Source organism: Paroedura picta, chromosome 2, assembly GCF_049243985.1.
Source record: "Paroedura picta isolate Pp20150507F chromosome 2, Ppicta_v3.0, whole genome shotgun sequence".
Lineage (NCBI taxonomy): Eukaryota > Metazoa > Chordata > Lepidosauria > Squamata > Gekkonidae > Paroedura > Paroedura picta.
In genome coordinates this window covers 112161053-112182442 of record NC_135370.1, presented here as the reverse complement: position 1 = coordinate 112182442, position 21390 = coordinate 112161053, and the positions used below count along the sequence as shown (strand labels likewise).

The window sequence follows — 21390 nt, the reverse complement described above, 5'->3', positions numbered from 1 at the left end:
GGCCATTTCTAGGATGTGAGAAGGCTACAATCTCTTGTGTGCCAGGTTACAGTCACCCCAGTCACCCCAGTATCATCTAATGCCCAATGAGTCTAATGAGTCTAATTGAGTCTAATGCCCAATGAAATAATCTGGATCTCCGAAGACTTCCATTTGAACCATCTGTTCTGACTAAAGATGCAACTTGGAGACACAGATGATTTTCCACTGTATAATCAGGAGATGGTTCTGAAGCTACACTGGAACTAGTAATGGTCCTCCTCAGAACCATAAATGACCATCCAGTATGTAGGTGTATGCAGTCTCTCCATCAACCACACATTATGACTTCTTGGTTCCATCTGTGGTACCAGAGGGTCTATAACACTGAGGGGGGTGGAAGCGTGAGTATTGGTGCCCTTGTTGCAGTGGCTAAGAGCAGTGGCCTCTAGTCTGGAGAACTGGGTTTGATTCCGCATTCTTCTACATGCAGTCAGCTGGGTGACCTTAGGCCAGTCACAGTTCTCAGAGCTCCCTCAGTCTCACCTACTTCACAGGGTGTTTGTTGTGGGAAGAAGAAGAACAGGCAATTGTAAACTGCTATGAGACTCCTGTGGGTAGGGAAAAGTGGGGTACAAAAATGACTTTTGAACCTAGGGATGCCCACGGGGGGGGGGCAGAGATGTGTTTAGAAGGAGTGTTGCCTTGAATGGCCAGGTTACATACTACTACTACTACTACTACTACTACTACTACTACTACTACTACTACTACTACTAGGTGGTTCTTATATGTCACTTTTATCTACCCGAAGGAGTCTCAAAGCGGCTTACATCTGCCTTTCCTTTCCTCTCCCCACCACAGACACCCAGTGAGGTGGGTGAGGCTGAGAGAGCCCTGATATCACTATTCAGTCAGAACAGCTTTATCAGTGCTGTGGCGAGCCCAAGGTTACCCAGTTGGTTGCATGGGGGGGAGTGCAGAATCAAACCCATCTCACCAGATTAGAAGTCTGCACTCCTAACTACTACACAAAACTGGCTCTCTAACAGAGATCCTAATGGAGAATGGCTCTCATGGGGAAAGCCCCTCTGCCCCCTGTTACTAGGCTAGCTAGAAATTTTCAGGTGGGCATTCTGTGCATGTGCACAGTCTTTTGTGACACTGCACAGAACAACAACTTGGCATATTGATGAAATTCTATATCTGGTAGAGGTGTTTCCAGCACAGGGAAGAATACAATGTTGATCCAAGGTGTTACAGTAGTGTGGTTTCATAGGACAGACTGTGACTCAAAGCAATAGGCCAACATGTCATGACAGCACCTCTGCTCCCAGTTGGGCATTTATTTACTGTTAATGTAAAATGTTTGGAAAATCTCCAGATGAAAAAACAGTAATCTTAATTTGCAATTCATATATATGAACAACCATCCACAAAATGAGATCAAAATACACAAAGCTTTTGAAAATGGTAAAACATTCTCACTTTAACTTGGAAAATGAAGCAACTGGACAGAGAATAGAGCGAGAGAAGTTGAACCCAAGTGGGGAATGGCCACAATAAATGAGAGTAAGACTGGTATGTACCCAACAGGCTTCATTGGACTGGACATTGGAAAGATGAAGATTTATCAGCTAGAATCTATAAGCCAGCAACACAAACAGAGCTTCCCCGATATATCATGGCCCATTTCACACATTATACAGACAGTCATTGCATCAATCACAGCTTCCTGATCATTATTCATCTAAGATATTCATTTGATACTGTGGCAGACTGCAAAGGGTTAATTCTTCACAGAGCCAGGAAGCCTTGACTGCAAGGCTGATCCAAACAATTGGAGCAGAGAAGGACTTCTGAACTGGATGCTGAGGAGGATTCGGTCTGATTTCAGTCCTAGCTGAGAAGAGTTGAGTACTGTCAGTTTTGGAATTCAGTCCTGACTGAGAGCAGTTTAACAAAGACGGGAAAACTGGGAAAAGTTGGCAAGGACAGGGGAGTACAACCAGTGAAAGGGAATAGATCTTCTAGTGAGAGGAGAATTTCCCTACACAGTCAAATAGAGAGTTAGTTCTAAAGAGTACAGAAATCTCTGATCTGGTGTGGATAGAAACTGCCTTTAAAGACCTTAAGAGTCTGTTAAAAATTAAGATGAGTACTGGTGTTTAAGATAATTGGGTAAGAGTGTACCAACCTTCTGGAAACCAAAAGAACCAGAGAATACTAAAAGAAAGTGTACTAGTATTTGAGAATACACTAGAACAAAAGCCTGAAATGTAAGAAATAAAGTCTGTACATGGACTAATTTTACCTTAGAAATGTTCAACCCCTGATTTCACCTGACCTTTCGCCTCTACGTTACATGAAATATTTTGATTTTTTAAAAATTTCAAAAGGCCTCAAATGCCATTTAAGTTGTTTAAGTTAGTGGGCTCCTGGCTTCCCTCAGGTTCCTGGGCTGAGCTGGCAGCTAAAATATCATACTGTGACAGGGTGGGAACTTCTTCAGCAAAGAAGAAAACGCATTACTAGGATAGCTCGGTCAGTAAGGGGAAAGAAAAATTGAGAGAAATTCTTACCTTTGAGTGAGGGAATTGGACATGGCCATCATAAATGAATTCACATTTTTAGTGTACACCTAACATATAATACATGAACTGGCTCAGATAAAATACTTGGAGGAGAATGCTTGGAGTTAACAGCAAAATCTATAGAATGGACACAAGAGGTTGGGTAGTGTCGAGGTTTGGCAGGATTTGCAAGTCCATTTTTCAATATGCATACTTCTCGTGTGTTACGTGTAAACTTAAGTTTTGCCATGTCAGTTCTTTTGTGATCCAAAATCAATGAAAGTCAAAGGGCATTCAGATTTCAAGTATAGATTTTTCTATATTAAAAAATCAGTAGTTTGTTTTGGGAACTACAGTATTCAGGCAAACAGAGGCTGTATTGTCTTCATAAGGTACATAATTCTGGCTCTGAATCCCTTCCATCCAGCTCTACCTGTCTTTCCAGATTCTAGCTTGCCAGAAGTCTACTTCCACACTAGTCTGGCTTTTAGTTTTCTTTTACTTCAGTTCTAGCCTTTTTATTTGACTTCATTTCTACCAAATGAAATCTGCAATATTTATTGAAATTGACTTGATTTATTATGTTCTAGTTATGTATCTGTGTGACTCCTGACCTACACTTTCTTCATTACGCCAGTTTTGAACCTTCCAGAATTAGGAAAAACAAAAGCATGGAATGTACCAAAGGAAGTATATATACCTAAGCATTGAAGTTCAGTTAATAGTCTTTGGGTAAAAATAAAAGGAGTAGGAAATAACTGTGGTATTATCATGGGGGTCTGCTTTAGATCACCATGACAGGCAGAGGGATGTGATGCTCCTAGACAAGATTAAGTTCTCAAAGAGGTGGAACATAGTGGTCATTGGAAGACCAACTCTAGAAGTTGGAAGACCAACCAGCTTTCTGCAGGGCCTGCAAGATGGAGATCTTCCATCAGACATATGGTTGAGGCTAGGACGGAGTCTCGGCATTATCATCAGAGGATACCCTAATGTAATGTAATACAGGATTAGATCTGGTTCCCTTCTCCTATCGGAAGAGAACTTGACCCTTGGGCTGAACAGGGAGGGATTGAGAGATTAGAATTCTCTTTAGGAAATGATTGCCATCTGTTTAATTGTGATAAGGGGTGTTTTCATTTGTTTTTATGGAATTTACTGTATTTTATTATCCTGTGAACCACCGTGAGACCTTCAGAGACCGGAAGTATAAAAACTGTGTGGGCGGGTATTTATTTATATACCGCTGCATTTCGGACTCACGGCGGTTCACAGTAAAACGATAAAAACCAGTATGACCCCATTAAAACCCATTAAAATTAACATTAACACTAAGCATTAAAACATGGCAATACAGAGTTCTAATCCCCCACCCTCTTCCTCTGCCCAACAATAGAGGGCCAGAGCTCTTCCTCATTGAGAGCAAGAGTCCTGATGTACCAATGCGGAAGGATCCACTGATGGAAACACTGGGACTCACCATGGCCTCGATCATATGCCTGGTGGAAAAGCTCCGTCTTACAGGCCCTGCGGAAAGCTGACAATTCTGGCAGGCCTTGTAGCTCTTCAGAGAGTTAATTCCACCAGGTTGGGGTTGAGGCCCGGGCTAGTTAGAAGATTCCTACCTGCAGAGGAAGCGCATCTGTCCACCCTGAATGGTGTGCAGCTCTCTACGGCTCACTCTTCCAGGAACCTGGGTGTGATCCTGGATGCTTCCCTCACAATAGAAGCCCAGGTCGCAAAGGCAGCACAGCTGGCATTTTACCATCTCTGTCAAGCCAAGCTACTAGTACCCTACCTGGCCCCGGAACACCTAGCCACAGTGATCCATGCAACGGTCACCTCTAGGCTGGATTTCTGTAACTCGATCTGCACTGGCCTGCCTTTAGCCTTGACCTGGAAACTACAGCTGGTCCAAAACACAGCGGCCAGGATCCTCACAACAACATTGTGGAGGTCCCATATCCGGCTCATTCTCCACCAACTGCAGTGGTTGCTAGTTAAATTCCAGATCAGGCTAAATTACCTTCAAGGCCATATGCGGTCAGGGCCCGGTGTACCTGAGGGACTGCCTCCCTTCCTATGTCCCTCAAAGAGCTCTACACTCTGCCACCACCAACCAGCTAATGGTCCCTGGCCCTAAAGAAGAAGAAGAAAGAAGAAGAAGAGTTGGTTCTTATATGCCACTTTTCTATATCCGAAGGAGGCTCAAAGTGGCTTACAGTCACCTTCCCATTCCTCTCCCCACAACAGACACCCTGTGAGGTGGGTGAGGCTGAGAGAGCCCTGATATCACCGCTCGGTCAGAACAGCTTTATCAGTGCTGTGGTGAGCCCAAGGTCACCCAGCTGGCAGCATGTGGAGGAGTGCGGAATCGAACCTGGCGTGCCAGATTAGAAGTCTGCACTCCTAACCACTACACCAAACTGGCCTCAACCAGGGCCAGAGCATTCTCTGTCCTGGCCCCCACCTGGTGGAATGAGCTCCCGGAGGACATCAGGGTCCTGATGGAGTTAAAAGAGTTCCCACAGGGCCTGCAAAAAGGAGCTCTTCCACCAGGCATTTGGTTGAAACCAGGCATAACCAACAACATCTGAAGGGCCCCTGCTCCTTCTCTCCCAGAACTCCATCAATGCGCTCTGCTCTTGGACTTGTTGGCACTGTTTGCACTGTTACCATTATCAGTTAGTAGTATTAATGTTATGGGTATTTATGTTATAGATTGTTTCTTGTATTGTTTATATGTTTTATGTAAACCACCTTGAGCGTCCGGGCAGGACGGTATATAAATATAATAAAATAAACAAACAAACAGTCAGTCCTTGAGCAGCTAGAACAGATGGTTGTGATTATTAAGAGTCAGCACTGTTTTCTTAAGAACAAGTCATGTCAGACTGACCTTATCTCTCTCTCTCTCTCTCTCTCTTTTTTTTGAGAAAGTTGCTACCTTGTTGGGTTAAGGGAATGCTAAGGACATAGTTTACCTTGATTATAGTAAGGCTTTTGATAAGGTTCCATATAATATTCTTGTTGACAAGTTCTTAAAATGTGGTATGGATCCTATTATTGTTAGGTGGATCAATAATTGGTTGACAGATCACACCCAAAGTATGCTTGTTAATGGTTCATCATCCTCTTAGAGAGGAGTGACAAAGCAGAGTGCCTCAGTAATTTGGTGAGTAAAATGGTGAGGGTTTTGGAGACTAAGACATATGAGGAAAGGTTGAGAGACCTTGGTCTGTTTAGCCCAAAGAAAAGACAACTAAGAGGTAGTATGATAGTCATCTTCAAGTACTTGAAGGGCTGTCACATAGAATCTAGATGATGGAGCCCCAGAGACTTGGACCAGAACCAATGGGATTAAATTATTTCAAAACTATTTTTGGCTAAACAATCTGCAAATTTATGAGATTGTAAGTGGGTGGGCAGAAGAGATTGTGCCCATGCTTGGCTCTTGTGGCCCTTTCTTGCATGTCCAGGGCAATGCCAATCATTACTTTGGTGTTGGGAAGCAAATTTCCTCCAGGCCATACTGGTCAGGGATTCTGATTTTTGGGGGATGGGGGGAATCATCTTGTAGTTGTATGTTTCCTGCATTCTGCAAAGGGTTGGACTAGGTGACTCTGATTTCTGTTCCAACTCTGTCATTTTCTATGTATCCCAGTGCTGACAGCCAGGGCATTTCGTAAATGTGTACAAGGATCCCTAGAAATTCAAACACTAATGAATTCATGTTCTCTCTCCCTAGTTCTTTCCCTTTTTTCATAGCTAGTACCATCCAAAGCATAGTGTACACGAGCAGCAGGTCCAAATTAAATTTTATTGCAACTAATGACAAAACCTTGCTAATATGACTGAGCAGCAATAACAGAAGGAAAAGAAGTATAATGCAATGGTTTCCTAGTGGAAACATGCATATTGCTGTTTGTCCTAATGGGAAATAATATAAATGGACTATTTCTACTGCAGGGCAAACAGCCGTATATTTGCAAGGGCAAGTATGGGTTTCCTGCATAAAGTTTGGATTAGTCCTTGGTATTATTCTTAATCTCTCTATTCTCTGATTAGTTATCCCATAGATTCTGCCCACATTAAACAGAAAACCTGGACATGTTCACATTTAAAAATTCTGAGAAAGGCACTTCTCTGACATTAATTCACATGAAATTCCAGCATTCATATGTGATAATGAAACTATACACAGATAAATTTGAACACATGATAAACCATCTGCACATGGGTAGCATGTTAATTTGTACATATGGCAATAAAATCCACATCAGAATTTTATAGCATCACAAATTAATAAAGAAGTAAAGCACTCACTAATGTTAAAAAGCAGGACAAGAAGAACATGTCTTTATAGTATGTCTGACCAATACAAGCACTCACTTAGAGAACCATGTAGTCTAAGTTCGTTTAAACCATTTCTATCCAGATACATGACACCATTTCTATAAGGCTTCTACAACTGCCTGGCCTCAACCAGCTTTGAATAAATTACCTGTCTCACTGTTCTGGTAACTCGTATGTTATGCACTTACTTGGAAGTAAGTCCTCCTTAATTCAGTGACACTTTCTATTGAGTAAACATGTAAGAAATTACTGGGAGCCTGCAGCAGTTAACATAGTCACTATTTTTGTGAGGAAACCCATACTTGTATGATGTCAAAGGAGCTACTTTGTCCCTGATTAAGCATCTATTATTGTAGCTCTCCACATCTCCACTCCTATTTCTAACTGTCCCTTGTACTTCTACCTTTCATTTTGGTGTGTACATCAGATTAAGTAAGGCATGGTCACAGAAATCGTTCATGTTATGCTATGACATTATTATAAACAGAAATCCCTTCACTATAAATAAAAAAATGTTAACTTACCTCTTTAGTTCTGTATTCTTTTCTTAGTGACTTTTCTAATACTTTAGCTTCATACTCAGCCCTTGGGTGATCCTGCAAATGTCATATACTCAAATGAGCTGTGAAACCCATTGACTACCAGTACAAAGGCAGAAGAATAAAAATAAATCAACTTTCTGCTCTGATTTAAAGTTCTTGCAATAAGTCATTAAAATATGTTTCAAATATCAATCTACCCTAATGCAGCTAAACAGCTAAAGCTATCACCAGATGCCCTTGTGCCAATTGTGAGGCCCCAGGTCTGTTGCTAGGGCAGTAGCTGCTGTCAGCCTAAGCATCAGACTTCAGCATAGCAGCTTCATCACACTTTGTAGGGAAAAGGCAGGATCCTGGTCACCATAATCTACATAGGTACAACCCTGCAACAGTTTAAACTCAAATGTTTTATTTTGGGTACTGTAGAGACAGCCCATTTGTAAAGTTTTGTCTGTAGGCTGATGTTAAAACAGAAAACATTAACCATAATTCTTGGGGATCTAACAAGTTGATCTCAGCTGAAACATTGAATTTGTTGATATCTAAGATATTCCTTCTATACATTATCCTGATCTGTTTTCTCAAAAGTCTGAATTTCAGACTATCCAAACACACTCAAAAAATGAGGAAAACAATAAGAAGTTGAAGGAACAGGACAGCCAAAGATTTGGAAAGCACCTTCAAAAATGCATTAGATGGAGATGGGAATGGTTATGAAAAGTCCCATCACTGGGATATATAAAGGAAGAAACAATCATTGCAGTGGAAGCTCTAAAGGAAAGCTCTAAAGGAAACCAGATGCTGGGAAAAAAGAATGAGGTGAGATCAAAAAGTATCTTTCACCATTAGACAGATAAAAAGAGAGAATTTACAAAAAAAAAATCCAAACCTTGACTGCCTCCTTCAGGGAACCATATAAAACACAAAAAACAAAAAACAAAAAATTAAAGTCACTTCACGGTTGCAGAATTGTGCGATGGATACAACTATTTCATTCATGCACAGTTGTATCTCTGGGGAAATTGTCTCCTTTGTATTTATATTGAGGACATAATAAAACATTTTATCACAAGAAGATTCAGGCGGATTTTAAATATTTAAGCAGCCCTGACAAAATTAAGAAACAAGGCTCATGAGATGTGATTCTCTGTAGCACAACCCTCTGATATATACAAGACTTGAATGTGATGTATGTATGGGCACATACATCATTCATTTCAGTGCAACTTGTAGTGCAGCAGTTCCTCCGTACTATTTACCTACTTAAATTCAGCAGGATTTAAGTGCAAGTTTACTGCTTTAATCAGTGGATCAAATTATCTGGAGTAAAGCGTGTTAGATGAAATATAAAATACACTCCCTTAACAGCAGTTATCTCAGGTCACAGGCTGCTATCACTGCACTTGACATAACCCTCTAAGGTATTTGCCACTAGAAGAATACAGTTAATCCTCTTCACTATCATGTAAGCTAAGAACAAGGTGCCAGAAATAAAAACAGTTGTCTTAGGATATCTGATTGTTATTCAGAAAGCACAGTGGTATGTCTATGAGCACATAACAGGATCAAGGCCTTAGAAATTGGATGTTATTGAAATACCAGATTACAGTGAATACCCCTTCTGCATCCTTCCAGTTTATGAAAATACTTCCACTTTCTTCCCTCAGGCCTAGAAGCACACCTAGAAGAGGCCCAGGGTGTGCTTCTAGGCCTGAGGGGAAGGCTGTGCCACTGCCAAGGGGAAGGGAGGGAAAGCAGGCCTTCCCCTTGGGCTTAGAAGCACACCCGGGGCCTTCCCACCGGGCCTAGAAATGCCGCACTTGGGGGCAATGCTGCCTCTGTGTTTGCTGGGCTCAGCGAGCGCACTTGGGAAAAGGGAAGGGAGTCTCCCCCCACGCCGTCACCACTTTCCTCTGGGCCCAAAGGGAAAGGAATCTCCCCCCCCTGCCCTTATTGCAGCCGCCCTCACAGCTTTGTTGGCCCCACCCTGATTGGCCATATTCCATCTCAGACAGCCAGGACACTCTCCACCCCCTGAGCTGTTTCACAAATATATAGGAGGAACCATGGATAAGGATATATTGCCCTCCCTTTCAGCTCAGGGTAGTTTACACTGTAAACTTTCATAAAGCAGTATGGTACAATAAACATCTTAAATATAGAACATATTTAACAATGAACTTGTATCGAAAACAGTTTATAATTTAACAATCAATACTCAACAATCAGCAACTCAATTTTTTACTGTACTATGGTTCAGATTTCTGTTGGTGCAGTTGACGGGGTGGGGGGCTCTGGTTGGTGGCTTGTTTACTTGTCTTGAATGAAATTCTGGTTGAAGAGCTCCTTTTTGCAGACCCTGTGGAACTGTTGTAGTTCTGGCAGGGCCTTGATGTTTTCTGGGAATTCATTCTACCAGGTGAGGGCCAATAACAAGGGAGCCCTAGCTCTAGCTGTTGACAAACAAGCTTCCCTAGTGACAGGAATCACCAGTTTGTTGGTGTTGGTGGAACGTACTTTTCTTTGGGGGGGGGGGGAGGCATAGGTAGAGAGGCAGTTTCTCAAATACTCAGGGCCCAGACGATGTATGGCCTTGAAGGTGATTAACAGAACATTAAGCTTAATCCAGTAGTCAACTGGTAACCAGTGCAACTGTTGGAATGTGGGTCAGATGTGGGCCCTCCAAGGTGTTTCCATAAGAATCCTGGCTGCTGCAATCTGCACCAGTTGACGTTTGATGTAGATGGAAGAATGCCAGCTGAGATACTCTGTTCCTCGATGGAGAAGAAAGTATCAAAGATAACACCAAGTTCCTGGTTAAGTGTACAACCGACAGTTGCACCCCATCCAGGTTGGGCAGTTGCACTTCCTCGCTTGGCCCTTTCCTACCAAACCACAGGACTTCCGTCTTTGAAGGATTACACTTCAGACGGCTCCACTTAAGCCAGCTTGTCACTGCTTCCAGGCATTTGGCTAATGAGTCTGGTGAGTCAGGATGGCCATCCATCATGAGAAAAAGCTGGATGTCTTCAGTGTCCTGATGGCATCCCAGTCCGAACCTCCATATCAGCTGGGCAGGAGGACACAAAGATGTTGAATAGGATTGGGAAGAGAACTGTTTCTTGAGGCACCCCACTTGGGAGTTGACAGCAATGCTCTGTTCGCAATCCCAAAAGAAAGAGATCAGCCACTGAAGGGTTGTTTCTCATATTCTGGCATCAGTGAGGCAGCGAGCTAGCAGCTTGTGATCTACTGCGTCAAACGCTGCTGGGAGATCGAGTAGTATTAGCAGCACTGACCTACCTTGGTCAAGCTTATGGTGGAGGTCGTCCATCAGGGCAACCAATCCTGTCTAAACCCCATGGCCAGGCCAGAAACCTGACTGGGCTTGGTCTAAGACTGAAACTTCTTCCAGGAATGCTGTCAGTTGGTCTGCAGCAGCTCTTTCCACCCCCTTCCCTAGAAACACTAAGTGTGAGACAGGGCGGTAATTTGCCGCCTCCTGCAGATCCAAGGATGGTTTCTTCAGCAGAGGCTGAGCCACTCCCTCCTTCAGCCCCTCTGGGAATTCTCTGGTTGAAAGGGAGAGGTTGATTATATCCCGGGGGGGGGGCTGAAGGAGGGAGTGAAAAGATGTAGAGCAGCAATTTCTTCCTCACAAGAAAAACGGATGGAGTGATCAGTTTTCTGGGAGGGAGATGATTCGGAGAAGAAAACCATGCCACTAAGAAAGGGTTATATATCCCCCTTCTTTTGATTGTGGCAGCTCCTTTTGTTGAGTGGGGGGAAAAAGAACCCACACTGAATGAACACTACAAAAGTTGTAGTTTAAAGTAGGAGCAAACCCTACCGTTAAAATAAATTTGTATTAATAACTAGTTTTTGTAAATCCATGATGTCTCAGAATAGGAGGAGATCCTTCAGTTCATACGAGGACAATAAACCTTTCTTGACTGTAATAAACAGCCATTGCGGTATCTACAAAATTTCTTTCATCACTTCGTCCAGCTCTTGGATCCAGTGCAGTTCTTTGTTCGGACACCTGTTTGAGAGAGCATGCTCCTCACCACCAAGTAAATTTTTGAGTGGTTTGCCATTTCTGCCCTGAATCTTGTCAGTTTGGATTGTAAACAGAAAACACTGATGAATCAAGTCTAATCAAAGTTTTTCAATAGGGCTTCCTCCCAGGAAAGTGTTCTTAGGATTACACCGTTAACTCAATGTGTAACAGTTTAATTCAATTTAATTATCTGCATGTTGATCAATTAAATGGCTGGCAACATGTTTCTAGCCAGAACTCGAAAGTGTTGGCTCTTGTTTTTAAAGACCTCAATGATCTGACTGGAGTATTTTAAGGACTGTGGGACTACTCAGGCCTTTCACAACGGTTTGTTGTCTCACCATACCTATGGAATTCCCTGATTCTTTTAAACTTGTAATGCGTTCTTCTGACTAGGCTCCAAGTCAAGGCATTTGCTTTTTCCAGGGCTTCTGGCAGTGGACAAACATCTGCTTTTTTCCTGCTGCTCCTTGGTTAATTAATTTTAAATATGTTGGCATAATTTGTATTATTGTTGATTTTACAGGTTTATTTTATTTGAATATTTATTTTAATGATATCAAATGCCAGCATCGAAACATTTAAAATAATATAGTGCCAATGCATGCCACAGTGCCCACCTGCCAAGTGTTTTTGGAAAGTGGGTGAAGCCAGGAAGGCTTCTGATTGGCAGATTTTTTAAAAGCTGCTTCAGTAACAGCTCTCACCATGGCACAAGGATCTTTACAGCATGACTAAGCTGTGTGTATGCAAGAATATATTTTAATAATATGTTCATTTTAAAAGGCATCCTGCAAAACAATGGAATGCTGAAGGATTACTATTAGTTTTAGACGACCTCACTCTTGGATATTTTGTGTTTGGCTCTGCCTTCTATGGCAACCACTTCCTGCTTATATCCATTGCCCCAGACTCCAAAACGTTGGAGACAGTGCACTAAAGGTAAGCCAATAAAACTAAATAGCCACTGATGATATCATCTTCATCATACTTTTAAGCAGTGTTGGGGGGGAAAGCACAAAGATATTTTAAAAATACACGGATTAAAAATGTGGCCAAATCAGCCAAAACAGTTTACCCTGTCTGCCAAATGCTCTCTGAAATAAAACTGTTGTACATACTTTCCAAAACACAATGAAAGACGACTCTACTGCTAGAGTTGCCATACTCTAGGAATGGCCTGGATTTAGGGTGCCTCTACATCTCTCAGCCCCAGTGGGGACTGCACTCCTGTGTCCAGTAGAGGAGTTGGGTCTGATGACCCTACTTAGAGTTATCCCAGAATTACAACTGATCTACAGGCTAGACATATCACTTCTCCTGGGGAAAATGGCAGCTCACAGGGTAGATTTAATGGCATCACATTTCTGCTAAGCTCCCTATATGCTTCAAAATCCACTCTCCCTAAATGCTAATTCCAAATCTCTAGGAATTCCCCAACCTGAACTTGGCAATCAGAGTGCAATGCAGAGGACTGGGCTTATTACAGAAGAAAACCAAGTGACCCAAGTGTTTGCTGTACAGGCACTCTTTTAAAAGGCAGGTTTTGAATGATAAGTGATTTCCTTGGAATTCTGCTTCTCAAATGTGCCAACACATTGCATGTTTTGATTGCTCCAGCTCTTCCATCTTTAGCTACTGTCCTGAAACATGTTGGATATAAGCTATATAGAAGAGAGTTTGAACAGATGCCACAAACACAATATTCAGGCCTGCCAACATCTCATACATGGAAGAACTGATCTCAAGGCATAGTTTTTACAGTGTCCCCCTCCGCCCTTTTCATGGTTTCTCACTTAATATGCTTCTTACATCAAGGGAATCCTTTTTAAACTATATATGTTTTAATACGAGTGCTAACTAGGTGTGGCCTTCATTTGTAGTTCTTACATGATGCTACCATGGTAACAAGACAAGCACACCCTTTCCAAACATTTAAACTATATATGTGCAGGATTTTTCTTTCCAGTGGGTTAATAACATAAAACACCATTCATACGGTAGCTATAAACACAAACCCCAATAAAATAGTATATGAAAAAATGAACTCACTTCCTCTTCTTCAAACCCCGTGAGATCCCATCTGTAGTTCAGTCGCATCTGTTTTCTCTTCCAGTGTTCCATGAATGTGGCAGCTGGGCAGTTAAAAAGAACAGAGCAGGCTAATTTTACCAGTTACGTTTCACAATGAACTTACTTAGCTTCACTACATCACTTTTAACCAGGCAAAAGTATAAACCTGGAAGGATAAGAAAATTCATGGGCTACTACAGCAACACAGTTAATGTTAAACAATTATTAAGCAGTAGTAATGGATTTGATAATGCATGTTATCAAGAACTCTCAGCTCAAGACAAGCACTGTATTTTTGCACACTTTAAAATTCTACTTAAAAAACATTCCAGTTCATTAAAAAGTTGCCAATCCTCTTCTAACTTGTTGCTCATCTATCCACAACATCCTCCATTGCATTCAATAATACTCTTCTGGTTAAACAACTGTGTATATGTTTATGGGAGTCCTAACTGAATTATGGATTACTTAATGCGTGTTTCTGGCTACTTGTAGACTTGGCTGAGTTATTCAACTTTACCTATTATGCAGAGGTGAGGATGGGTTCAAAAGAACAGATCCCCCCCCCCAAAAAAAACCCTCAACCAACAAATCAGTTAAATTATATGAGCCATCATGAAGTGATTGAAAAATTGCTAGGTTTGGATCCAGGATGTGCCAACATAGATATCTGTTCAGCCATTGTATCATCAAAGCCAGTGTAGTACAGCAGTCAATCAAAGTGTTGGGACTGTATGTGAAAAACCTAGATTCCAATCCTCTCTTACATACAAAGATACACTATACAATTCATTCTCTTTAGCCAGGTCAGGACGCAATCGGTTCAAAATTGAGAAAGGAGTTCGGCAAGGCTGTATACTGTCACCTTGCCTATTTAACTTGTATGCGGAGCACATTATGAGAAGGGCGGGATTAGAGGAGTCACAAATTGGGATCAAGATTGCGGGGAGAAATATCAACAACCTCAGATATGCAGATGATACCACTCTAATGGCAGAAAGCGAAGAGGAACTAAAGAGCCTGTTGATGCAGTATTCAGAAGATAAGCCATCATTATTAATATTATTCTTATCACCTTCATTATGTCTCAATACTCTTTTCAGAGCTTCCAAAAAACAGATCATTTTTGTGACTGTATGAAGGTTGATACCACCTCCTGGGGTATCATGCCTTTGAACATTAACTTAAGAAAACAAATGTAACATGATGTCTTTGTATGTTTAACTCGAATTACAATTTTGTAACTACTCATTGTATCATTTAGGATTTGATTTTCTGAAAAGGGATCTTAGCTGGCCTCCTGTTGCCTTGATCTTTGTTACAGCTTCTACTATCAAGCATCATCTTTCATACCATGGCATGACAATGGTATGGTTAGAACACACTGATTTTAGAAAGTATGCCAAACTTCAGGGATAATAACCTGTTTTATGAGAACGATCATTTTGTTATATATAAAATTGTTGTAAAATATTCAATGAAACATTAGTTTAATTGACATCTGTTATCTCATTGTTTAAAACAAGATATTTAATACAACATAGTTGTGTTTAATAATGGCAGAAAGCGAAGAGGAACGAAAGAGCTTCTTGATGCAGGTGAAGGAGAGTGCAAAAGTTGGCTTGAAACTCAACATCAAGAAAACAAAGATCATGGCATCTGGCCCTCTCAATTCCTGACAAATAGATGGGGAATAAATGGAGGTAGTGACAGATCTTATTTTCCTGAGCTCCAAGATCACTGTAGATGGACTGCAGCAAAGAAATTAAAAGATACTTGCTTCTGGGGAGGAAAGCTATAGCAAATCTAGACAGGGAAATCTAGACAGCATCCTAAAAAGCAGAGACATCACCCTGCCAACAAAAGTGCGTCTAGTCAAGGCTATGGTATTCCCAGTTGCAATGTATGGCTGTGAAAGTTGGACCATAAGGAAGGCCAAGCGTCAAAGAATTGAGGCTTTTGAACTCTGGTGCTGGAGAAGACTCTTGAGAGTCCCTTGGACTGCAAGGTGAACAACCGGTCAGTCCTAGAGGAGATCAGCCCTGACTGCTCCTTAGAAGGCCAGATCCTGAAGATGAAACTCAAATACGTTGGCCACCTCATAAGAACAAAGGACTCCCTGGAGAAGAGCCTAATGCTGGGAGCGATTGAGGGCAAAAGAAGAAGGGGACGACAGAGAATGAGGTGGCTGGATGGAGCCACTGAAGCAGTCGATGCAAACTTAAATGGACTCCAGGGAATGGTAAAGGACAGGAAGGCCTGGAGGATCATTGTCCATGGGGTCGTGATGGGTCGGACACAACTTCGCACCTAACAATAACAACAACAACACAACCAGAAATTGATGGAGCCCAGTGCACAAGAGTGTGTAGGACTTCAAGATCAATTGTGCTTCCAGATATTAGCCATGGTGGCACTGCAGAAAGTAAGCGAAGCCTATCTTGCCAAGAAGGTAACTATTAGGCTGAAAGACAGCCAGCTGGTGCAGCCCATCCAAATGGTATGTGGCAGACGTATTAAAAAACACTGTTATGATAAGGTAGAAAAATGAGATTGATGCAACAGAGATTTGAAAATGGGTATCAAGGAAGGTAAAATCAGAATAGGTGTTGCAAAGAAAAATATTTTGCAGCTTCTGGGGATGAACATCAACAGTGGCCTATTTTGAGAAAGCTGCTGGGAACGTCAGGATAATACCTTGCATGCATCTGAGATTTCTGTGGATAGAAAGGATTTTCATCAGAAAACTGAGACATTCTGCCTCCTCTTTTGCAGAGTCTGAAATACCCTCCAAAATGGTGCTTCTGAGGTATAGAGTCCCCTCCCATTAGCAGCATGAGGGACTGTGGGCATGAGAGAAAATAGTTCCCTCCTTCCATGGGATCAAAGCCAATGTTTCCATCTGTTTTAATCCCTATCTTCAACTCCATGTATGCTTGCACCCGAAAACTTAAACACTGACACTATGAAATATTTTTACAATGCACCATGGTACTCAACATTCTAATGGCATTTTGATATCAATAAAATCATCTGAAATCCAGACTTAACTGGGCAAAAAAAGTTGAAAAAGGAAAAGAGGTTTATCTTGGTAGCTGGAAAAGAACCTAAACAGAGATCAGTCATAGTTTATTTTCAGTATAGAAACAGTATAGAAATACAATGACAACTCTCAATTGCAACAAATACAGCCTGTGTACATCAATTTACTAGGCACTGAGGCATTGGGGACGTGTATTTGAATACTGGGAACAGCCCACATCTACAGTAAATAAGTCACTGGGAGAGATGTAAGCTTACTGAGAAAGTGTAACCCCATGAGAATTGTTCTGAAGTGACTGTTAACAGATGTGATCAACAAGCTGTACTGTGGGCTTCACCAAACCTCTGGAGACAGGGAAAATGGGAAAAACTAGGCAAGGTCCCTGCATATCTAAATTATGTAGCAACAATGGGAGTTTGCCAATGGTTTTTTAGCACGCACTGTTTCTATATATATATATATTATTCAGATCTACTTATCTGTTTTATATCTCCTAGGTTTTAAATCTGAAATGGGTTTTGTAAATTGATATCTTAATTATATGTAACATCATGATCCTCAATATAGCTCTCTTCATATTCTCTCTGGCCCTCTGAGAGCTTGTTTGGTGCTCTTCACACCTGTTGAATGTAAAGCACATGTTGAGAATTGTGGAAAATAAAGGAAACCCCTCTTCTGCTGGAAACTCTGTTTTACAGCATTAACAAAAATGCAAGTATCATTCTCCTGACTAGTAAAGATGCATCCTGCATATAGATGATGAAGAAGAAGAAGAGTTGGTTTTTACACCCCACTTTTCACTACCTGAAGGAGTCTCAAAGAAGCTTACAATTGCCTTCCCTTCCTCTCTCCACAACAGATACCCTGGGGTGAAGGTTTGCCAGTTTGGTGTAGTGGTTAGGAGTGCGGACTTCTAATCTGGCATGCCGGGTTCGATTCCCCACTCCTCCACATGCAGCCAGCTGGGTGACCGTGGACTCACCACAGCAGTGATAAAACTGTTCTGACTGAGCATTGATATCAGGGCTCTCTCAGCCTCACCCACCTCATAGGGTGTCTGTTGTGGGGAGAGGAAAGGGAAGGCAACTGTAAGCCACTTTGAGCATCCTTCGGGTAGAGAAAAGTGGCATATAAGAACCAACTCTTCTTCTTCTTCTTCTTCTTCTTCTTCTTCTTCTTCTTCTTCTTCTTCTTCTTCTTCTTCTTCTTCTTCTTCTTCTTCTTCTTCTTCTTCTTCTTCTTCTTCTTCTTCTTCTTCTTCTTCTTCTTCTTCTTCTTCTTCTTCTTCTTCTTCTTCTTCTTCTTCTTCTTCTTCTTCTTCTACGTGGGGCTGAGAGCTCTGAGAGACTGCTCTGTGATACCAGCTCTGACAGGACTGTGACTAGCCCAAGGTCACCAGCTGGCTGCATGTGGAGGAGCAGGGAATCAAACCCAGCTTCCCAGATAAGAAGCCGCCACTCTTAACCACTACACCAAGCTGTCGTAGATGTGCTACATACTAAAAAAGGGCCATGGAAAAAGTCAGGAAAGGTACAAAGGGACCTTGATACATGCACAGATATATTTTTAAAGCCCCTAATTTTGGCAGTAGAGATTAAAGAACAGGCACAAGCTCTGAACCAGCCGCCACTGGCAGTTATTGAAGCAAGGCAAGCAGCCAGCCGGTTGCTTGGGGTGATGGTGGTGTTGGAGTCATGAGACATTCAGCCTCCTTTCCCCCAGATTATGGGAGAAAGGCTGTGTATGGGGAAATTGCCTGGGAAGATGCACATGAGGAAGAAGAGTTGGTTATTATATGCCGCTTTTCTCTGCCCAAAGGAGTCTCAAAACGGCTTAGAGTCACCTTCCCTTTCTTCTCCCCACAATAGACATCCTGTGGGGTGGGTGAGGCTGAGAGAGCTCTAATATCACTGCTTGGTCAGAACAAATTTATCAGTGCTGTGGCAAGCTCAAGGTCACCCAGCTGGCTGCATGTGGGAGAGTGCATAACCGAACCCAGCATGCCAGATTAGAAGTCCATACTCCTAACCACTATACCAAACGGGCTCTCCAAGGCCAATTTCCTCCCTACCAAGACTCTATACATCTTTAGAAGGCTGTTTTCTCAAGGACCAAGGGTGGACTACATGGGTTTCCCTCCATTTTGATCTCCACAGCAATCCCATGAAGCAGGGTTGTTGTTTTTTTCCAAAGCAGAACTAAAAAACAAACTGTTTTCAACCCAGGCCAGTCTAAAGCAACATGCGTATAAGGAGACATCTTTAGCTCTGGGGGTGTGAATTTGCCATAGGGTAACATGAGGAACAAATTTAAAGGATTAGGAATAATGAGGACTAGGATTTTCATGCCTAGAATACAAAATGTAATTTACTTAGTTGGGCTGCTGGAATTGGCATTTTAGTTATGCATGTACTCTGAAAACTACTTTCTCCTTGTATAACCTTAAACTAGTTTAAATTGGGTGGAAGATTTCCTCTAAATAGAAGGAGCCAAAATTCACCAATTCCCCTTTCTGCTGCACACTGCTACTCTCCCATGTACTCCAGAAGCAGGATTTGGGGATCACTTTACACTCTACCAGGAAGGGAGGGAGGGGAGGAAACCCCATTCTGCTGACTGAAATCCTTTCCATCAGAACAGATTTGTTGCAGGATTCAAGTAGATGCTTGGTATATGGTTGAACCGCCATGTTTAAAATATTTTGAAATGACATGGCTCCCTTTCTATGCAAGGCAGAAATAACTCATTTAGCACTATGTATATGTGAATGTACCCATGGACTTATTTTGGGAAGGCAGGGAAATACAGAACTTGACTAGCATGAATATAACCAGTGCATTAATCAAAGTAACAAGACAGAAAAAGGCTGTTCACTCCAAAACAACATAAAGTGAAAAATAAATGTGTAGAGCTTTGAGAGAATTCTCTTCACTGTCACTTGGCTAAGGAGGGGCAAGGGAGGAGGAAAAGGGTCAAAATGTCAAAGTATATTTATGTCAAGGCACAAAAGCTGGTGGCAAATGTTTAATCCTAAGAATCTCAACTTTCATTAAAGAAACAAAAAACAGTATGAGAAAATATTTTTAGTACACAAATCTGGAGAAAAGATACAAAATGTGGGAAATGCCTAATCTTGAGAATCTCAGCTTTCATTAAAGAAACAAACAACATGAGGAAATATTTTTAGCATGCTTGGTTTCAGCAAAAGTTGTAAAACAGAGGACTAGAGTCTGCTGAAAATTTGGAAGATGTTTGTGGGGAAGAGAAAATGTATCCTTCCAAATATTATAATGGTGCAAGTGAGGGAAACTAGAAGCACAACCACATTGGCCAAAAGGGTTTTAAGAACCTTGGAAGCAATGATACTGAGGCATTGACAGAGACCTATAATGAAAGGCTCCAGCAGTTTGTGATGCAGCTGCTCCACAGTGTCTTCTTCCCATCTCTTGGAGGGTTACATCCCCATACTTAGCCTTGAGAAAGCGAAAGGGGCTGAGGAGACAACTAGAGCATAGTTGGTGGATTCTCATGTTGTATCTGGTACAGCATGCTACAAAGCCAATTTCAAGACCTACGAGATGGTGGTGATAGCAGTGAAGGATGCTTACTTCTCTGCCACCATTGCATCTGCTAAGTTCCATCTAGGTCAACTGGTTACCATATTTAGGTCACTGACTTCTAAAACGCAGTCACAAAAAGGGTTTTGCCTGTTAGGTGACATATTTTTCAGTAGTCCCTTGACAATTTAACATCCCAGATCCATTCATACTAGGGGTTTGTCTACATGCTTGACTTACTACTGATTTTCTTGGCAGTTGATCCACATGCATCAGTATCACCTGATAAATAATGTCTCATTAATGCTTTATTGAAAAGAGATACCCCCACTTTTCTGGTTTGTAGAAAGAACTGTCTTGCCAGCTCATAGCTCTAGTCACCAGATTTGGCCAACTTGGTTGTTAGTATATAGAGAAGTGAGGACCCCTGATTTTTGTGTGTGTCCGTGTGAGGAATCCCCTTTCCCCATTTAACTTAGTGTCAGTTAAGGGAAGCAAGAGATATCCCCACTGTGGCAGCTCTGGTGGGATTTCCAGCCTCTCCTGCTGGGCTGCTACCCTCTCTCTACCCCTTGCACTGACATTGATGTTGGTGAGCCTAATGCCACTCCAGGTTTACGCCACTGGACCTGCTATAGCTCCTGAAACCCATCTACCTTCACATTTTCTGCTGGTGAACATGGTGCCACTCCCCCTCCCAAGCTCCCCACCACCACCATGAAGTCCAGTGCAACTCTAGGCCTGCCCTGCTGGGTGTACTACTGCTCCCCAAGCCCCTTCACCCTCGCAGTTTCCGCCACTGAGCCTGGTGCAGCTCCTATCCCCTAACATTGATGTCAGTGGGCCAGGCACTGCTCCCAGAGTCACTAGCCATGGCTCCCCCCCCCTCACTGCAGACAATGCTTTTGTTTGTTTTTTGGGGGGAGGGGGGAGGATTTAAATCCCCAACTATAATATTCTACAGTTTTCAGATTTTTCTGCAAACCTGGTAAGTAAAATCTAATTTCTTTTAGTGTGGGCCTGATCCATAGACTGTTATTTGCAGATCTTCCCACAGTTGAAAAATAGGTATATGGTAAGGAGAATTCAGGACATTTATTAGAGTCATACGTAACTAGATGTGATACTTCTCTAACAAATCCTTTTTGCACAGTCCTTGGAAATGTCTTAGGGACTCAGAATAGGTGCTCAATTACTGAATTAGCATCTT

At 42.0% G+C, this 21390-nt stretch overlaps 1 protein-coding gene across 5 annotated transcripts in view; it reads right to left on the bottom strand.

Moving 5' to 3' along the window:
• ANO1 (anoctamin 1) overlaps nucleotides 1-21390 on the bottom strand; it is a 188621-nt gene that overhangs the window by 29326 nt on the left and 137905 nt on the right. For 2 of the 5 annotated variants that reach the window (XM_077322083.1, XM_077322085.1), the window contains exons 13-15: nucleotides 13560-13642; nucleotides 8337-8348; nucleotides 7433-7504 (exon numbers count right to left, since the gene is read on the bottom strand). In XM_077322083.1, the coding sequence (XP_077178198.1) occupies nucleotides 7433-7504; nucleotides 8337-8348; nucleotides 13560-13642 (167 nt within the window). The remainder of the gene's footprint in view (nucleotides 1-7432; nucleotides 7505-8336; nucleotides 8349-13559; nucleotides 13643-21390) is intronic. The other 3 variants (XM_077322084.1, XM_077322086.1, XM_077322088.1) reach the window with 2 other exon arrangements.